The sequence below is a fragment of the Micropterus salmoides genome, unplaced genomic scaffold (genome assembly GCF_014851395.1).
Source record: "Micropterus salmoides isolate LMB-PRFRI ecotype aquatic unplaced genomic scaffold, ASM1485139v1 Ms_hic_scaffold_8, whole genome shotgun sequence".
NCBI lineage: Eukaryota > Metazoa > Chordata > Actinopteri > Centrarchiformes > Centrarchidae > Micropterus > Micropterus salmoides.
In genome coordinates this window covers 7,312,620-7,330,619 of record NW_024044570.1, presented here as the reverse complement: position 1 = coordinate 7,330,619, position 18,000 = coordinate 7,312,620, and the positions used below count along the sequence as shown (strand labels likewise).

General features: G+C 41.3%; 2 protein-coding genes across 2 annotated transcripts in view; one reads left to right on the top strand and one right to left on the bottom strand.

Moving 5' to 3' along the window:
• Nucleotides 1-12,683, bottom strand: part of LOC119893733 (kinesin-like protein KIF21A) — a 42,667-nt gene extending 29,984 nt beyond the window's left edge. Inside the window, exons 1-2 of the mRNA XM_038706067.1 lie at nt 12,615-12,683; nt 12,261-12,470 (exon numbers count right to left, since the gene is read on the bottom strand). Coding sequence (XP_038561995.1) covers nt 12,261-12,470; nt 12,615-12,683 — 279 coding nt within the window. The remainder of the gene's footprint in view (nt 1-12,260; nt 12,471-12,614) is intronic.
• A 1,138-nt stretch (nt 12,684-13,821) lies between these two features.
• LOC119893728 (E3 ubiquitin/ISG15 ligase TRIM25-like) overlaps nt 13,822-18,000 on the top strand; it is an 11,498-nt gene continuing 7,319 nt past the window's right edge. Inside the window, exon 1 of the mRNA XM_038706058.1 lies at nt 13,822-13,923. Within this exon, the coding sequence (XP_038561986.1) occupies nt 13,822-13,923 (102 nt within the window). The remainder of the gene's footprint in view (nt 13,924-18,000) is intronic.

Genomic DNA, 18,000 nt, shown 5'->3' with positions numbered 1-18,000 from the left:
GGTAGCATAAATTTAGGAAGGAAAATAATAAAGGAAAAAGGTGCGGCGGAAGCATGCTTTATAAACAGTGTGAAGAAATGCATTCTTGTTGACTGGATAGCTATGTGTGTGTGTGTGTGTGGAGAGCTGCCCTGCTGTGTCTCGGTTGTGTGTGTGAGAAATAGGAGAAGCCTAGTGTGTGTGTGAGACTATGCAGAGGACAATAATGCTAGGATTCAAGAAAACATATATATGAATAAAGAAATAGAGAAGGGAATTTGATCAAGGGGAAAACTGTGTTTTGAAATTTGTTAAAGTTATTGATTAATGCTGCTGTATGGTTTGGGTCATTTCAGAAGCAGCAGTGGGGTTTTTTCTTAGCCTAAGTTACTTTTTTGGGAAGTGCATTTGTTTTTCTATATTTTACTTACTTTTCATTTGGGGTTTTTTATGTGTGTAAATACATTTTAAAAGGCATTTTCATTGGTATTGAAGAACGGCTGTTAATAGAGTAAGCTTTAAATAGGAGTGAAGAGTAGTGTCCCCAGCATCCCCAGTGTAAATGACACCGAAATTCCTTAGCTTGCATGTGAACGTAGATATGTTAAAAAGTTAGGGAAAATAGATTATGATTACTCAGAGAGGTGACACTCTTATTTTGGGGGGAAAATAACCTTGTGAGTACATAAAAGGACTAAAGTGTTGTTTGCCTTTTTTTTTTTTGTTCTCCTGTGATCTGAGAGACAAGAAGGAGAGAGAGAGAGAGAAGGAGAGAGAGGGGGTGCCGTCCAGCGCGCCACAGCAAAGCAGCCCCGGATCCAGTCTGGCCAGTATTGTGCAATCCACAAACTCTTTACAAACACCTGTGCATATGTGTCTATACTCATTTATAATTATTACGGCTGATACACATTTAGTTTGTTTCCTTTCAGGATATTATAGACACATTTGTAACACAGAGAGTCTATTTGTGTATGCCTGCCATATTTCATGTTATGACTATCTAAGGGGAGACTTGGCAACGGACTGATCAGTTACTGTATTTGAATATTACATATGGGAGTTTTTGTGCAGGGGTCGTTTGAAGTCAAGTTGTGTTGGGAATTGAGTGGTATTGAGCTTTTGGGACAAAACTAAGGTGAGAGGGTGCTTATTAGGTAGGAGTTGGCCGTGTGATTGCTGGATAACAAGATTTTTGTGATTGCTCTGGAGTTGACAAATTCCCTTGATTTTCCGTTAGCGGATGTGGTAAGATTGCCACCTATCAACAATTAAGTAGAATTAAAAGAAAAATAAACAAATAAGTAATAAGGAAAATAATTTACAATAAAGAAATATAAAAAGTTGTCACTATGCGGAAAAAGGACATTAAAACGTTGAAAGTAACTACTCCGGTTGATGTAGTGCAAAAAAATAATCCTCTAGTTGATGGTATTGTAAAGTTATCTGAAAAATGGCATAAGCGTTGGCCTAATATTGAACAACCATGGCCTGTGGAAGGGACTCTTAACCCAGGTGTACTTAAAATAATGCAAGTACTTGTGTCCACATATAAGTCGGATCAAAACAAGGGGAAAAAAGGGGAACGACGTAAAGAGAAGAGACGAAGAGAGCTGGGTGTTCTTAAGTTGTTCGAACATGAAGGTCAAAAACTGATGAAAGAGACGCAAGAGAAAAGGGACAGTGGTGTGGAGAAAATGGCAAAAGAGGCAAAGATAACAGAAAAATTAATGGCAGAAGTCAACAAACCCTTCTCACATACGGATTCAGCAAAGAGACCTCCACCATACGAGGAGGAAGCGGAGTTTAAGGATGTCTATCCTCAGCTTCCAGTGATCATTCAGGAGGGTGGTTATTGCATCAGAGATGAAGATGAACGATCATAGAGAGAGGACAAGCAGAAACAACTATAAAGATGACTCCAAGCTCCAAAAGTAAGAAGAAAATGACACGTTTGGGAAACTAAGGGTAGAGCGAGGCTTAGGAGAATGGAAGATGATGATGAACAGAGTGATGTAGAAGAGATCATGGGTGGATATGATCCTGTGATCAGACGGAGGCTGGCCAGAGCGGAAAGAAGGGGTGATGAAAGTTGGAAGAAGAAGGATACAGGAGATCAGATCTCCGATGAAAGTGAAGATGGAGACAGCGATGAAGAGTGGGAGATTAAAGGTGCTTCATGTTCAAGAGGATTTTATCCTCCAATGACTACTGAAGAAATAGAAAAAGACATGGATCGATGCATATCATGCTTGGAGAAGTCGACTTATCCAGAAGAAATAAGAGAATTGGAAGAACATCTCGAGAAGCTGACAATACAGAGGGAGAAATTGAGGAAAAAAGGGTCTCAAAAATTGGAGAAGAAGTATGCATTACGCCCAAGGAAAGGGAGCACAAGTAAGAAGATGCTGCCAGTGATAATCCGAGGACAGAATCTGGAGTATAAGCCTTTGCAGAATACCGATATGTCAGATATACTTGAGAAGTTGCCTATTCTTCAAGATGGAGCACATCCTTGGATCTCGAAGTTGGAAGAAATTACGGTAGGAACACAAACTGCCATAGGAGATATTAAGAGACTTTTTGCTAATCTCCTGGGGATTCCAGGTATGGAAGAGATTTTTCAGAGAGCGGGACTTAATCGATATGTGGGGACTGCTGTAAATGATCCGGAGTTGTTCGCTGCAAGTAGGAATCGACTGTGGAGAGCACTGAAAGACACGTTTCCCACAAATGTGCATCCTGACAATATCTTGATTGATTCATTGGGAAAAGAAGAGAATCCGAGAGCCTATGTGTCGAGAGCTCATCAGGTGTGGAGAAATATCACAGGAAATGATCCAGAGGCGAGTCAAATGGAGCGGTCAATTTTGCGAGCTAAACTACAGATGGGGTTGCCCCCACCAGTAAGGAGCAAACTGGCAGAGGTGGTTGGACTTGGAAGCATGGCAATAGGAGTCTATACAGATCATATAGCCCATCAAGTGGATCTATATAGGAAAAAGGAACATGATCAGAAAGAACAGGACCAAGTGACTCTCAGGAAACTCAATCAAATACAACTGGTGGAAAATAAGAAGAAGGAGAAGAAACAGGCTTTGGTTATGCAGGAGCAGTGTTTACCAAAGCAACAATCACCACCACAGCTTCAGTCAAGCCAGGAACAACCGCAATTGCCCCAACCACCACTAGTGGTCCCAGTTGTTTCATATCCACAGCCAGTTTATGGACAGATGCAGAACTGGAGAGGAAGAGGACGAGGAAGCTCAAGAAGAGAGGATTTAATCCATACTTTCAGCAATCTCCAGAAGTGTGTTACAATTGTGGACAGGTTGGTCACTTTGCCCGTGAGTGCAATAGCTCAGGAGGAAATTTCAGAGGAGGAAATTTCAGAGGAGGAAATTTCAGAGGAGGATTCAGGGGCCAGTCAAGGTCGCTTGGAGGACTGGTGAACCCTCACAGGGGCCCGGAGCCAGGATTCTAGAGGTGCCCAGAAAATCCGAAAGGGGGGTGTCAGCTGGTAGCATCAGGGCCGGAAAGAGATCCAACAATTGAGGTGAAAGTAAATAACCGACCATTGGAAGTAATGGCGGATAGCGGAGCGGCTTTCACCTGTGTTCGGCCTGAAGATGCTACACATCTTCCTATGTCCAATCAACTGATTCGGACAATCGGGTTTGAGGGAGTGAAGCAGCTGATTCCTCTCACGGAACCAATTGAGCTCTGCTATAAAAATCAGAAAACTACAATACCCATATTGGTATCAGAACATACACCTATTGCTTACTGGGAAGAGATGCTTTGTGTAGATTGAACTGCACAATAAAATGTACACCAGATGGCTGTCTGATAGAAGTGCCAAAAGAAATGGTCCACCAACTATTGATGACAACAGAGATGGAGTCCTCTGCAGTATTTGGATTGGAAATCTCAGTGCAGATTTCTTGGAGCCGGCTAAGATATGGGAGAAATTCATTGTGGCAAACATGCCAGATGCGAAACTTCCAGAATATCCATTCCATTGTACGCTCAAGTATTTCAAGAATGCTGCCCAATCAAACCCAGAGGAATGGTTGGCTCATCAACCAAAGGGAATTCAACTAAGCTCAAGTTGCATAATTTTGGGACCACAAGGAGCAGCTATGAAGGTAAACACTGATGATTATTGGAGAAAGAATTCAAAATTGAGAAGAGTGTGCCACATGTGACTTTGTTGGTTTCTGAAGACTATGAGCAGAAACACATAGGGGAAATGATGACAGAAGCAGAGGAAGCTGTTTTTGTACCGATGAAAGAGAATTTGGCAATTTGGAGGAGTACAGATCAGCGATTTGTAAAATCATGATTTCAGCTAAAGGACAGGGACAGCCACAAGCTGTACGGATGACACATGAATCTATTGTAGTGCCAAGATGGACTCGGATTCTATGAAAGAGGAGATGTTGCGAGAAGTTCCAGAATGTTTGTGGTCTCAACACAGTACCGATATTGGACTTGTGAAATCAGCCCAACCAGTGAAAGTAGAACTTCGACCAGGAGCTAGACCTCCTTGGAAGTATCAGTATCCATTGAAGGATGAAGCAATTCAAGGAATCGAACCACAAATTGAGGGACTTTTGAAAGCAGGTGTTTTGAAGAAGACAACAAATCCTCAGAGTAACACGCCTTTGTTGCCTGTGAAGAAACCTGATGAGACTTATCGTATGGTTCATGATTTGAGAGCAGTAAATGAAGTGGTAACTGATTTTCCAGCAGAAGTTCCGGATCCACATACTTTGTTAGCCCAAATCCCTCCTGATGCAACACATTTCACGGTGTTAGATTTGTGTGGTGCATTTTTTAGTGTTCCTCTTAGTGTAGAGAGTCAGGGTTTATTTGGATTCACATATAAGGACAGTTTTATGAGTATGAGAGATTGCCACAGGATTTAAACACAGTCCTCATATTTTAACAAAGTATTGAAAGACGATTTGGTAGGGATAGATCAGATATTGCAGAGTACTGTGATTCAATATGTCGACGATATTATGATCTGTTCACAAGATGAAGAAACATGTCACAAAGACTCAATTAAATTGCTACAAATATTGGCAGAAAAGGGGCATAAGGCCTCACAAAAGAAGTTGCAATATTGCCAGGAGAAGGTTGTATATTTGGGTCAGACAATAACGCATGGACACAGAAGCATTTCTGATTGTCAATTGGAGGCTATTGGAGGCTCCAAAGCCCAGAACTGTCAGAGAATGTTGACGTTTCTTGGTATTGCTGGTTATTCTTCAGCATGGGTTGAGGATTATTCTAGTTTGACGGGACCTTTGAGAGCTATGGTTAAGGATACTGGGAACGCTCAACTTCACAGCAATCTGTCCTGGACACAGGAAGGCCTTGTGGCATTTGAAACAATCAAACAGAGGTTACAGGAGGCGCCAGCGCTCACACTACCAGATTACTCTAAGAATTTCTTGTTGTATGTGTCTAGTTCACTGGAGGTAAATATGCATGTGCAGTCCTTTGTCAGCCGACGGGTACAGGGTCGAATCCTCAACCTATTTCCTATTATTCGACTGCATATTCAGAAGTGGAATTAGGGCTACCACTGTGCTACAGAGCAATGGTTGGAGTTTATTTAATGTATGACAAAGCATCATCTGTTACGAGGGGTTACCCAGTGACAATTCTTACCCATCATAGTCTCAGGAATCTCCTGAACTATGGAAAATACACATTGACTATGCCAAGGCTTAGAGACTATCATAGGCTCTTAGAGCAGGAGGATGTCACCCTGGTAAGGTGTGATACGGTAAATCCAGCTGAGAATTTGCCAACGTCAGAGGATGGTGAGCCACATGATGGTGTTCAAGAGGCAGAGAAATACTCAAGGCTTAGATCAGACTTGCAAGCCCTTCCACTACGTGAGGCAGACCTGGAGTATTGGACTGATGGGTCTTGTTATCGTGTGGGAGAGAAATTGTGTGCTGGCTATGCAGTAGTAAAAGCTCAAGGAACGGGATTTGTTGTTGAAAAAGCTGAAGTAATACCACAGCCTGCGTCTGCACAGCTTGCAGAACTTGTGGGGCTAACAGAAGCGTGTTTGTTAGCTGACGGGCAGCGAGTGACAATATATACTGATTCGGCATATGCACATAATGTATGTCATTTGTTTGGAGCAGTGTGGAAAGGTCGGGGGTTTAAGAGAACGGATGGTTCTCCGATACAACATCACGCACAAATAATAAAACTGTTGCATGCTATGATGAGGCCTAAAGAGATAGCGATAGCTAAGTGTGCAGCTCATAAAACAGATGCGTCAAGAGTGACACAAGGGAACAAAGCTGCTGATGAAGCTGCAAAAGCTGTCACAGGAGCTGACAAATTGGGTAAGGTTTTTCTGGTCACTCATGGGGTGGACTTGGAAGACAGAATTACGCTTAAGGAAGTGATTTTGATGCAGGAAGCTGCTTCTATGATTGATAAACAGTTGTGGCTGGACCGAGGTGCTGTTAAGGATTCTACGGGTCTTTGGAGAAATCATGAGGGACTGATAGTAGCACCTCTGGACCTGTTAGGTTTGATGATTCAGGAAGCACATGGGTTAGCTCATGTTGCCAGGGGGGAGGTTAGGAGAAAAATCACAAAGGAGTATGGTTTTTGGGCACCATATTTGCTTGAAAGATTGATTATGTCATAGGCAGGTGTACAATCTGTCTGAAAAATAATGTCCGCAGGGGTATGACTGTTCCTCCTGGTTACATTCCCACCCCAAGGGGTCTTATGCGTGAGTTAGTTGTTGACTTTGTCGATATGATAAAACCAGTTGAAGGGAAAAGATACATGCTAGTGGTTGTGGATAGATTTTCACGATGGCCGGAGGCCTGTCCAACCAAGCGGAAAGACGCTCAGTCGGTTGCCAAGTTTTTGTGTAGAGAGGTCATAAGCAGGTGGGGACTTCCAGATCGAATATCATAAGATAATGGGAAAAAGTTTGTGGATAAAACAGTGAAATTGATTTTGCAAAAATTGGGAACTAAACAACGTCTTGGAGCAGTTTATCACCCACAAAGTCAAGGGGTGTGTGAAAAAATTAATGGGGTTTTGCAAATGAAACTATACGAGGGTTTAATCGTCTGTCAAATACTCAAAGAAGTCACAGACTGACATTGTTGAAACATGACATGGCTCTTGACTATATTTTAGCCAAACAAGGAGGTTTGTGTGTGGCTATGAACTTGACGGGAGACGGTTGTTATACTTTGATCCCAGATAGTTCTGATAATATCACTAGTGTTATAGATGCATTAAAGAGTATAAGGGATGCGTTTGGTCAATCTGAGGGAGCTGGATGGTAGCAAATACTTGGCTACAAAATCAGTTAGGACCAGTGGGAGCAGAGGTGGTTCAGATTTTGGTAGCAGCCTTTGTAGCGCTGTGTTTGATGTTTTGCTTTTGTACGGTGCTATTGACTTTTGCGAAAGCTATGATATTGAGATGGGTTGGAGTGGTAATGCCTGGGGAGAACACTCAGATGCCTTTGTTAACTACGGCTGATTTAGATGGAGATGATGAAGGGGAACCAGATGAAGTAATGATGGAAAGATATCCATTTTAATGTTACTTTGTATTTTCATACATTGAGGTTTTAATTTTCATGTGTTATTTGCAACAGATACTGGTTGGTGTTTTCTTTTCTTCCAGAGTATATGGGGATTTACAGATGGGGATTTAAATACTCAAACAAGGACAGTATGAATGGACTCTGGACAAGGACGGTGTGGAAACGTCTGGATTGCATCGACACTGCTGAGGAGCTGCAGTGGAATACCTTCCTATGTCTACTTTGATATAGATATGAATACATATGTGAATGAATAATACTTAATTAACAATTATATTCTTTTTGTGTTAACTGTGTAAAGACTTGTACTTTCACTTAGGGAGTTAATATTTGGGGACCTCAGGTTTTTTCTTTTTCTTGATGCTTAGGGATATAGGGTCTAGGCAGGGAAAGGTCCGTTGGAGGGTCCGATGGGTTGACCAGCCTGAATTCGGACATGTTTTGATTTGTTTAATTTCCTGAGGTTTTCACATGTATTGGCTTAACCGTATTTCTGTATTGACTGATAAAGATGTCGTTCATTAATTGGACTGGAGTACCATGCGTGGCCGCCTAAGGCAGAGGGGCCGTGAGAAAATTTTCCTGTCTAGATTGTCTTGGAGGGAATTTGGAATGAAGGCTGCCGGACAGGTTTTTCGTTCTCACACTCCATAAAGTTGATATGTTGTTAAAAATAATATGCTAGAAGTGTGTGTTGGAGAAATTCTCTCTTTTTGTTTTTCGAGACTCAATTAAGTCTCGTAGGGGGGAATATGTGGTGTATAACATATGCTTTTGACATTACAGTTTAATATAATGCTCTGCAGCTGGTGAAAGGAACAGTGAACCCTTAAGGGGAAGTAATGATTGATGGGTGAACCAAGAGTGAACCCTCCTATAGAATTTGACCCCTGACCCAGAGCTGGAGAGAGACACAGTGTTAGGGGAAGTGGTGTCTAACAGATGGTTACACTTATTCTACAGCACTGTGCCCTTATATGGTTTTTAGCAGAGACCTAAACATGTCCTATATAAGCTGTGTTCGATGTACAGAGAGACAGAGTGGTTATCGGGCTGGGTCACTCTCCAAGCTGCTGCAGAGCTTGTAATTGATGCTGAATTCTTTGATGTAATAAACTTTTATAATCAAGAACAGTGTCAAGCGGATTTCTTCTCAACACATCATCGCAGCATTATCGTTCGGACACCACATGATACCACAGACATTATATTTGTTTGGGCCTTGTGTGAAGTTATTATAGCCATATATTGTGACAAATGACACAGCAGCAGCAGCAGCAGGTGCGCTTGCCATTGTGTTGTTGCGCACACCAGATGCATAAGGTTACGCATGATAATGAGGGAAGGGAATGACATTCGGCACATCAGACATATCCATACCATTACACTGGGTTTGAGAGGCGGTTTTGCTCTTAACTGTTTTTAAAATACATTAAAGGAAACTTTACTTGTCTGATTTATTTTTTTCATATTGCATTGCTATAGCCTGTTAAAAGTGATAATATACCATACAACTAATCAATGCTGATACTGTCTGCTGCTAGATAAATGAGTGATGAAAATACATGCAGTACATTAGATATACTTATGCAGTGCTCTAAGCAGACTTGAATGACTTATTTTGACCAGCAAGAGCTGGTGATTGTTCGACTAACAACCCTCATTACAACCACAAGAAACTTGAGACTTGACTTGGACTTGCAAAAAATTGCTTGTGTGCATCTCCGGTCTTGGTCTTCACTTTTCGCACACCATAAGCTGTATCCTTCACTGGCACTGACCATTGGTTAGTGGAAATAAATTTTGAACTGCATAATCGGCCGATTAATGTATTTCTTAGGGAGACTGGGCTTCGTACTAATTTTTCTAAAGAATGCTGACACCATAGAGAAAATGGACAGGAGGAAATTAGATGACATTAATTAAAAGAAATAAAAAAATGGGTAGGGGTTGCCAGCAGTGACACTACTTTACCTGATCATACAGCTTAAAAGGATCCCGTGTGTGTGTGTGTGTGTGTGTGTGTGTGTGTGTGTGTGAAATGACCAACATTTGGGGGCCATCCTGTAGAGATAGCTTGGAGCAGACAGAGCCAGGATAAGAGCACTACTAACTGGGATTGTATTCCTGTAGGTGTGTGATAATGGATGAGGTCCAGGGAAAGGAGAAGCTGAAATATCCTGCCAGGGCATGGGGTTTACGTGCGATAAACGAAAATGAAGTGTGCATGTGTGATTGTGGGAGATGTAGTGGAAAAGGTAAATGTGTGCATGCACGTATGTATAAGTGCTTGTGTCTGTGTTTTAATGTAGAGGTGGTGGTGCTTTGAATTGTTTTAAATAGGGAACTCTGTCTTTATTAATATTTAACAAGCTCCTTCTTTTCCAACTTTTGTTAAATGTACAAAAATTAAAACTTTATGAGCGTTTCATGCATGAGAAGTTTGCTAATAATAAATAAGTTAAATGTGAACATCATGTTGCCTGCTGTTTTACTTTTAAGAGAAGAAACTTCTGAGTTAAACATTAGGATTTGAGAGAACAAAGGAAGACTTGTCATCTCATGCCTTTCTCTTCATCTAATGTCTTCAAGCAGTGGTGGCTCCAGGATCTTTTCAATGGGGTGCAAATACACTTTTGTATATATAGCAGTACATTTAAATTAAAGTGCACAATACACTACTTTAGAATTCATTATTCAGTTTTGCGCATAACTACGCGATTACCGTAAAACTTAAATTTATTGCCGAATCCCAAATAGCCGCCTACCCCGTTTACTGGCCTGGTGTCATTAGGTCTCCATTAAACGGTCTGGTTTTTATAGAAGTTCTTTTGGATGTATAAAACCTCTTAAACCCAGCAGGGTTGCCTGCTTTGCTGCATCTAAGCTGCTTAGATCATTAATACAAACACTAATGTTTAAACGTATAATCAATATGTCAGTATGGACATGCAACACATCGTTAGGTCGGTTAGATTCTCCACAATTCAATCGTTCAGTTCATTTAACAAAATAAGCCCCAAACTCGTTGAGTCCGTATGTGTCCATTCCTTGATTATTTATATTCCTTCAGTCTGTAAGGGTCCACCGATCAAAAGAATCAAAACAGCTTTTCATAAGAATGAAACCAAGTTGTTGAATCCTGTCATGTGAAGTCGATCTCTCTCTGTCTGCTAACTTCTGCCACACTTCTCTCATCCTGCACCCTGTTGTGGTTTTCATTACGTTGCTGCCTTCAAAATAAAAGCACATAAGCTGTCTGTCTGAGCTAGATCAAATGAATGACGTGTATTTGATATTATTGGATAATTTTTATCAAGTAATATTCTGTTTGAAATCAATGAACTATTTCATAGTAGCCTATTTCAATTTTGTGAAAGAGGAATTAAAGGCCTCTCCCATACTGACGCCTGTCCCAAATAAAGGCACAGTCAATTCAGTGATTTTAGCAAATAAAAACCCGGGCTATTAATCAAAGTTTTACAGTATTTGCAGAAAATTATGCTGTTAACTGCGATTAAATTATTAAATCGCTGCCCAGTACTCATTTTTTTTCCTACAAAATTCCACAAATAAATAAAAGGGAAGTGGAAATGTAACGTGACGCACAAATTTACAGGAAGTGATCCACAAATTTTGTAAAACCTGTTTCACATGTACAAATCACTCTCAATCTATTTTTGTGAATATTATTTTACACAACACAAATGGAAAATACATATGTATTGTGGATAGTGAAATATTTATGGATCATGGTGCAAATATATGGACTGTCGCACTGTGGGTTACAACTAATAAAGATTGGCAAAACATATTGTGTGATTCCATTTAATGACAGCACACACACTTGTAGGCACACAGTATACATATTTGCACAAACACACACACACACACACACACACACACACACACACACACACACACACACACACAGGAACTCATACTTAGGAAAGTGGAGACAGCTTTGAGCAAAAATTGCTAATGTGAACAGCATGAGCCCAGTGTAAATCAAGCAGCTGTATTTGAGATGGTTCTTCACATGGTGTCGATCTGCATGCCTCTGTTACATCTCCGCCTCCCAAGCTCCCAAAAAGCATGCAGGTCAAATAGCTGGGTTGGTTGCATATTTCCCAAAACATTAAAGTTTCCTTTCCTTCGTATTCCTTTCTAGCTATGTTAGTAAGTGACTGCCTCTGTTTGTATGCTGCCATCACTGCAACAACCCCAGACATTGATCAGCTAATGAGAGCCAGGAGAGACCGTGATATAGATGCATGAAAGCCACCCTCATTATCATAAATTAATAAAAACATGTTTTAAACAAGTTATCATATAACAGTAATCATTTGTCACCCATTTCAAAATGAAGATATGTGTTAGTTGCAGTCAGTATTGTGGTTTAGATAGTAATGTGCCATGACCCCCCTGCCGTGACTCCTGAGAGTGTCACATGCATATGTCTACGCCTCTCTTACGTCCTCATATACTGTATATACAGTACAATGGTGAGACCTGGCCATTGGCTCCCTTTTTTCTTTTGCACTGAGCTGTTTAAAGCGCAGAAGACCACCAGCTACCACCGAAGTCTTCTAGCAAGTCGGCCAGTGCGGGGTGGGACGCCGCTACATCCGTCCGGTGTGTGGCATCTTGGACACGGGCTTCGTCCTACCACGGGACCTGCATCCACGCTGTTCAATCTCCCCCATGTTGCGCCATCGTGGTTGCGCGTATGCCACCACGAATGCTGCGGGGGACTGGGTGGTTTATCATGTTTGCTCTGGTCTGGTGGGTCTGTGCTTGGTGGTAGCGCATGGCCCAGTGAGGCGTTGACCTCCTGCTTCGCCTCTAATTCAATACCGATAGCCTTAGAGGGCGAAGCCTATACAACGTAGAATGGTGGTTACGCATTGTAACTCCAGATTCTATGAGTATAAGTGCAGCCCTCTAACTTGTGGGCCTCACTGGACCTGTTGTTCTCAGTGCTGAAGAAAAGGCACTATGTGAGCCCAAAGCTCGGTCTCACCGTTCTGTATACATACAAGTTGTGGACATAGGAGAGGACATAGGAGAGGCCCACACTGTGGGTGGGCATAGACAAAATTTATCAGTGCAACGCATGTGGCTTTTCCTTTTGGGTGAATGTGGCATGCTCGATGTGTTTTAGTATTGTCTGTCTCTCTCTCTATGGGCCTTTCTGAAAGTTCTCGCTACTCCCTCCCCTACCTACTTCCACTCCATTTGCACATTCACGTGGTGGAACCGCCACGTTGAGCGCTGTCTGAAACCAATTAGTGTGGAGTGATAGTGGGTTATAATACCCTCCCATGCCAAATGAGAACTGATGTTGGACTTGCTGCACGATGAAGGACCCTTTCAAATGTGAGTTCCATGGGACACCATACGCCTGTAAACTTTACAGTAAATTCCAAAACTACACTAACATTTCTCTATCATTAGGTAAAAAATTTTGCCTAAAGGTTATATTGTTTAAAAATGCTATTGTCTGATAGACAATTTTTTTATTGAATCGAATTTATCTTATACGAAACTCTAAACAATAGTAGCCTACATAAAACGCTAGACAAAATTGTCAGCCCTTTTAAAATTACAGTTAACGCAAGCAATAGTAATGGTGGTAGTGGTACAGATTATACAATAGTACCAATAATGATTCAATAATAATAATAATAATAATAATAATAGGACTAATAATTCTAATTGTAGCAGTAGGTATCGAGGCCCTGCGATGGATTGGCGACCTGTCCAGGGTGTGCCCCGCCTTTCGCCCGATGTCAGCTGGGATTGGCTGGGATAAGCAGTTGACGATGGATGGATGGCAGCAGGTATCGAGCAGGAACATGGGGGCAGTAGGTGTCTTGCAACCACAGCTCCAGACTCTACAGCTCTGAAGGTAGAAACAACTGCAGAAAGTGACAGAAGGAGAGAGGAGAGGAATGGACAAGAAAGCACAAAAGCTCATGGTGTTACTGGTAATAGACATTCAAGAGTCCAGCTGAGACTGAGCACCTTCTCTCTCACTCCATCTCCCTCTGTTTTAAATGCCACTTGCAAATTCTTCACAGGGTGACTTAAAAATCAATTTCCCACTTCACGTCCTTGTTCCCAGTCCATTCGTCTTGCCAGGATTCCTGTGTTTTGCGTATCGATTTGCTGCTGCCTGCTGTGATGCTCCAAACCAGAAGAGATCTTGAGAGTAGGGAAGGCCGGTAATGGAGTCATCGCCCCCTCGTTATCCCTGGTGTCTGAACAGGACAGGAGGCAGCCGCGACTCCTATATGACCTTCACCTACTCTCCCAAAACAGCCTGTCCTGTTGGCATTCCGTGTGAATGAATTGTACACTGAGGGATCTTGACTGCTTTGTTACCCTGTCACTCTTTACTGACAAAAGACAAAATGTCATTCACAATTGTCAAACAGTGCATCAGAAAGATGACTTAGGAACAGAAGAGGCAAAATAACTTACATGATGCACTGTTCACATGAGGACTGAGCCATATCTCAATTGAAGGAAAACTGCATGCAATGCATCCTTTAAAAATGCATAAAAATAATAAAGTAGCACTGCTTTAAAATGCATAAAATAATCCTATTTTCATGTAATAATCCATGCCTTGTATTATATGAATTACCACACAGACTTCATTTAAAGACAAAACTGTGTCCCAAGTTGAGCGGTTGTAACCCTGAGCTGTTTATTTTTATTTCATTTAGTGTTTAGATGACGAAATGCATGAAACATTGCTTTATAAAGAATACAAAGTAGATGCCATGCATACAGGTTTCTAGCCATGACTAATTTGCAACCCCTGTCCCTGAGTTTAAAATGTTACAACCATTAAATACATATAATAAATACATCCTGAAAGAAGATACGGGCCTAAATAGAAGTAGAAATAGAACATTTTTAACAATATTTAATAATACAAGAACACAAAATAAGAAGTGTGCATATGTCTGTGCATGCACACACAAGCAACCTTATGTTTGTGTATTGTATTGGATCCTGTACAGTCAATGGTCACAGAGTTGTTTCAGTTTCACCCATTGCTTTAAATGTATATTAAAAATCTTGAGTTCTGTCAGTATTGTAATTTCGGGTGGTAAAGCATTCCACAAATGTATGCCTCTTCCTGAAAACTATGTCTTTTTATATTATTTTTTCATGCTCTTATCTTGTTTTTTTGTATTATTCTTTACACTTGTTAAAGCACTTTGTAACTTGTTTTTGAAAAGTGCTCTACAAATAAGGATTATTATTATTATATATTATCTGACCAAATGCTGCTTTACATTTTGCTGCCTCTAGTTCGTATTCTGCTATTTTGTTTCTCTACTAGTTGACAGAGCATTTCTGGTGCAAGGTTGTTCACACACTTGAATGAAAGATTTAAATTTACAAAACTGTCAAAACTCAATATATTATGTTTCCGTAGAATGAGGCAGTGGTGCCATCTTACAGATTACTGATTTCCATTATTTTTGTGCCTGTTTATACAGTATAATGATCTAATGGGTGTAATTGTTGTTTGTTTTGAATTCATGTACCTCATCTATCTCCTTCTCGTCAATCTTTATTCTACCCCACTTCATTGCCTTCATATAATGACTCTCGTCTAATGATAACTCTGTTGAGTGCCGTGTTCTAAACCCCAATTTTTGAGGTGTAGGAGATGATTACTTTTAAGATAATCAACAAGTTGTTTGGAAACTGTTTTTTCGGGAACCTTTGAGAGTGCAGGTAAAACTTAATTGGTCTATAATTCGAGACCTGGTCAGATGCTCCAGACTTAGGGACTGGAGTTATAATAGCCATTTTCCAGTGCTGAAGAAATTCATTAGAAATGTGTATCTGGCATTAAGAGGAGAGAGCTGTGTTTTTTAATAAAAGCGGTATCCAAGCCAAAATAATCCTTGGCCTTAGATTGCCGTAACTGCCTAAAAACTTCAGCAGTCTCACTTTGGTCTACGCCTTTTATACAAGACTGGCAGCCAATTCCTCAGTTGATTGGATAAAGAATCTATTAAATTGGTTTGGAATTTCAGTCCTTTCATTAATGACTATTCCATTTATGTCTATGAAGATTCTCAGTCATCCAGGTCATAGTTATCCAACGAAGGTTAAAATCAAGGGCAACTGGACTTGGTTGAAGATACTGGAAGACGTTTCGTCCCTCATCCAAAGGACTTCTTCAGTTCTGACTGACTGGCAGGGAAACTCAGCTATTTAACCTCAGTGGGGTCGTTGGCCCGGGTCATCGATACCGCTGTTTTCGTTAGTGTTCCTTGTTGCTGTGACGACTGTCGTTACAGTCGTTAAGACTACCTGTGGCCAAGACTGAACGACCATCGTTGGTATCTTCACCTGAGGCCAATAGGTTACGTTTGTTGAGTTTCCTGGGAAGTGATGAAAGGACAGCATTGTAAGTGGGGGATAAGTGGTGGCGTAGACCCCCTCCCCTGTTCAATGACGGCTTCTCAAACCCTGGTGTAGATGCTTCCTTGACACCTCTTTCAAACCATCCATCTTCTCTGTCTAAAATGTGCACCTGGTGGTCCTCAAACGAGTGTCCTCTGTCCTTCAGATGTAAGTAGACTGCAGAGTCTTGACCTGAGGAGTTGGCCCTTCTGTGTTGAGCCATGCGTTTGTGTAGTGGCTGTTTAGTCTCCCCAATATACAGGTCTGTGCATTCCTCACTGCATTGGACTGCATACACTAGATTGCTTTTCTTGTGTTTGGGTGTGCGGTCTTTGGGGTGGACCAGCATCTGTCTTAGTGTGTTCTTGGGTTTCCCTGTGTTTTTTTAAACCCAAGAACACATTTTATGGTTGAAATGTCTTTTATATATATCCACTCAATCCCAGCTGGCATCGAGGGGGGCGGGGTACACCCTGGACAGGTCACCAGTCCATGACATGGCACACAGACACGAACAACCACTCACAATCACATTCACACCTAAGGGCAATGTAGAGTCACCCATTAACGTAGCCTGCATGTCTTTGGATGGTGGGAGGAAGCTGGAGCACCCGGAGAGAACCCACGCAGACACGGGGAGAACATGCAAACTCCACACAGAAAGGCACACAAAGTCTAAGGTTGACTTGGGACTTACTTCTGACTTTAAATGTAATTTAACTGAAAAAAAGTAAGAATTAAGTTATAAAGCTGGGGTTGGCAAATTATTTCAGAAGGATTTTTGTTGTAATTCTCTTTACATCCCGGCAGCAATCAATACATCAAATCTACTAGGATTTTTTCTTTAAATCCAGTATCTGTGGCTGTCGCAGGCCTGTAAGGGTGCATTCCATTTGACATGGGTTCAAACTCGGAAATAGATGGCAAAGATGGCTGCTCTGTGTTCACAGTTAGTGAAAGCTGTAGTTTAAACTGTTTATTAGCACTTCTGTGTATTTGTGTCTCATAGAAATGTTTGTACACAAAGTGCTGTCCAGCTGCTGTCAGTGGACGTGTTGCTACAGTGTTCAGTATGAGTAAATACCACACAATGCAATTTCTTTTATCAACTTGAGTAACAATAGCTAACCTGGCTAGTTGTGAACAATGGCTGGATGTCAGCGACAAAACCAAGCTGCAGCCTACGTCGCCATGGTTACGTAAGATTAGTTACGTGATATAACTTAACCTGTGTAACCACGGGCTTTCATTGGTACCAATGGTCATGTTATTTTCTCCAACGGCCGTTGTTTTGGCAGTCATTGTAAAACAACCTATTATGTTGCTTAGGTATGAGGGAGTGTTGCACAATGAGTGAACAGTGAAGACCATAGACATTTAGACTGCAGTGAAGCTATGACAACACTGAAGTGTGCTGTCATAGTGTGAAGTGAAGTGTAATTAAAGGATGGACGGACAGACAGCTACAGTGAGACGCTGATAAGGCTCCACACACACACTCACCCAGGAGACCCCTTAGTGACACTGCCATCCCATACACCTGCAGGGAGACAGCAGCTACCTCCATTTATACTCATTCTGTACAGTAAAAGGAGTTCCATGTATCCATGCCATGCATATGCTGGGATGTTAGTCAATGTTACCATGAAATGAAACATGACATGTATCTCAATGAGGAAGCATGTTGCTTGACAGCCGCAAACCTCAACATCTGTTACTCTTTCTTTGAGTTAGACAATACAGTACTATTAAAACATGATAAAAGTGATTGCTGAACTAAGGGAGGAAAGGTAAATATAATTTGCCCTCCTCGCCAGTCTATTCTTGATTTTTTCACTCATGCAAGTTATGCATACATATTTTTTTTTTTTGTGGTGGTGCAGTGGTTAGCACTGTCGCCTCACAGTAAGAAGGTTGTGGGTTCAAACCCTGTTTGCCCGGCCTTTCAGTGTGGAGTTTCCACATGGGTT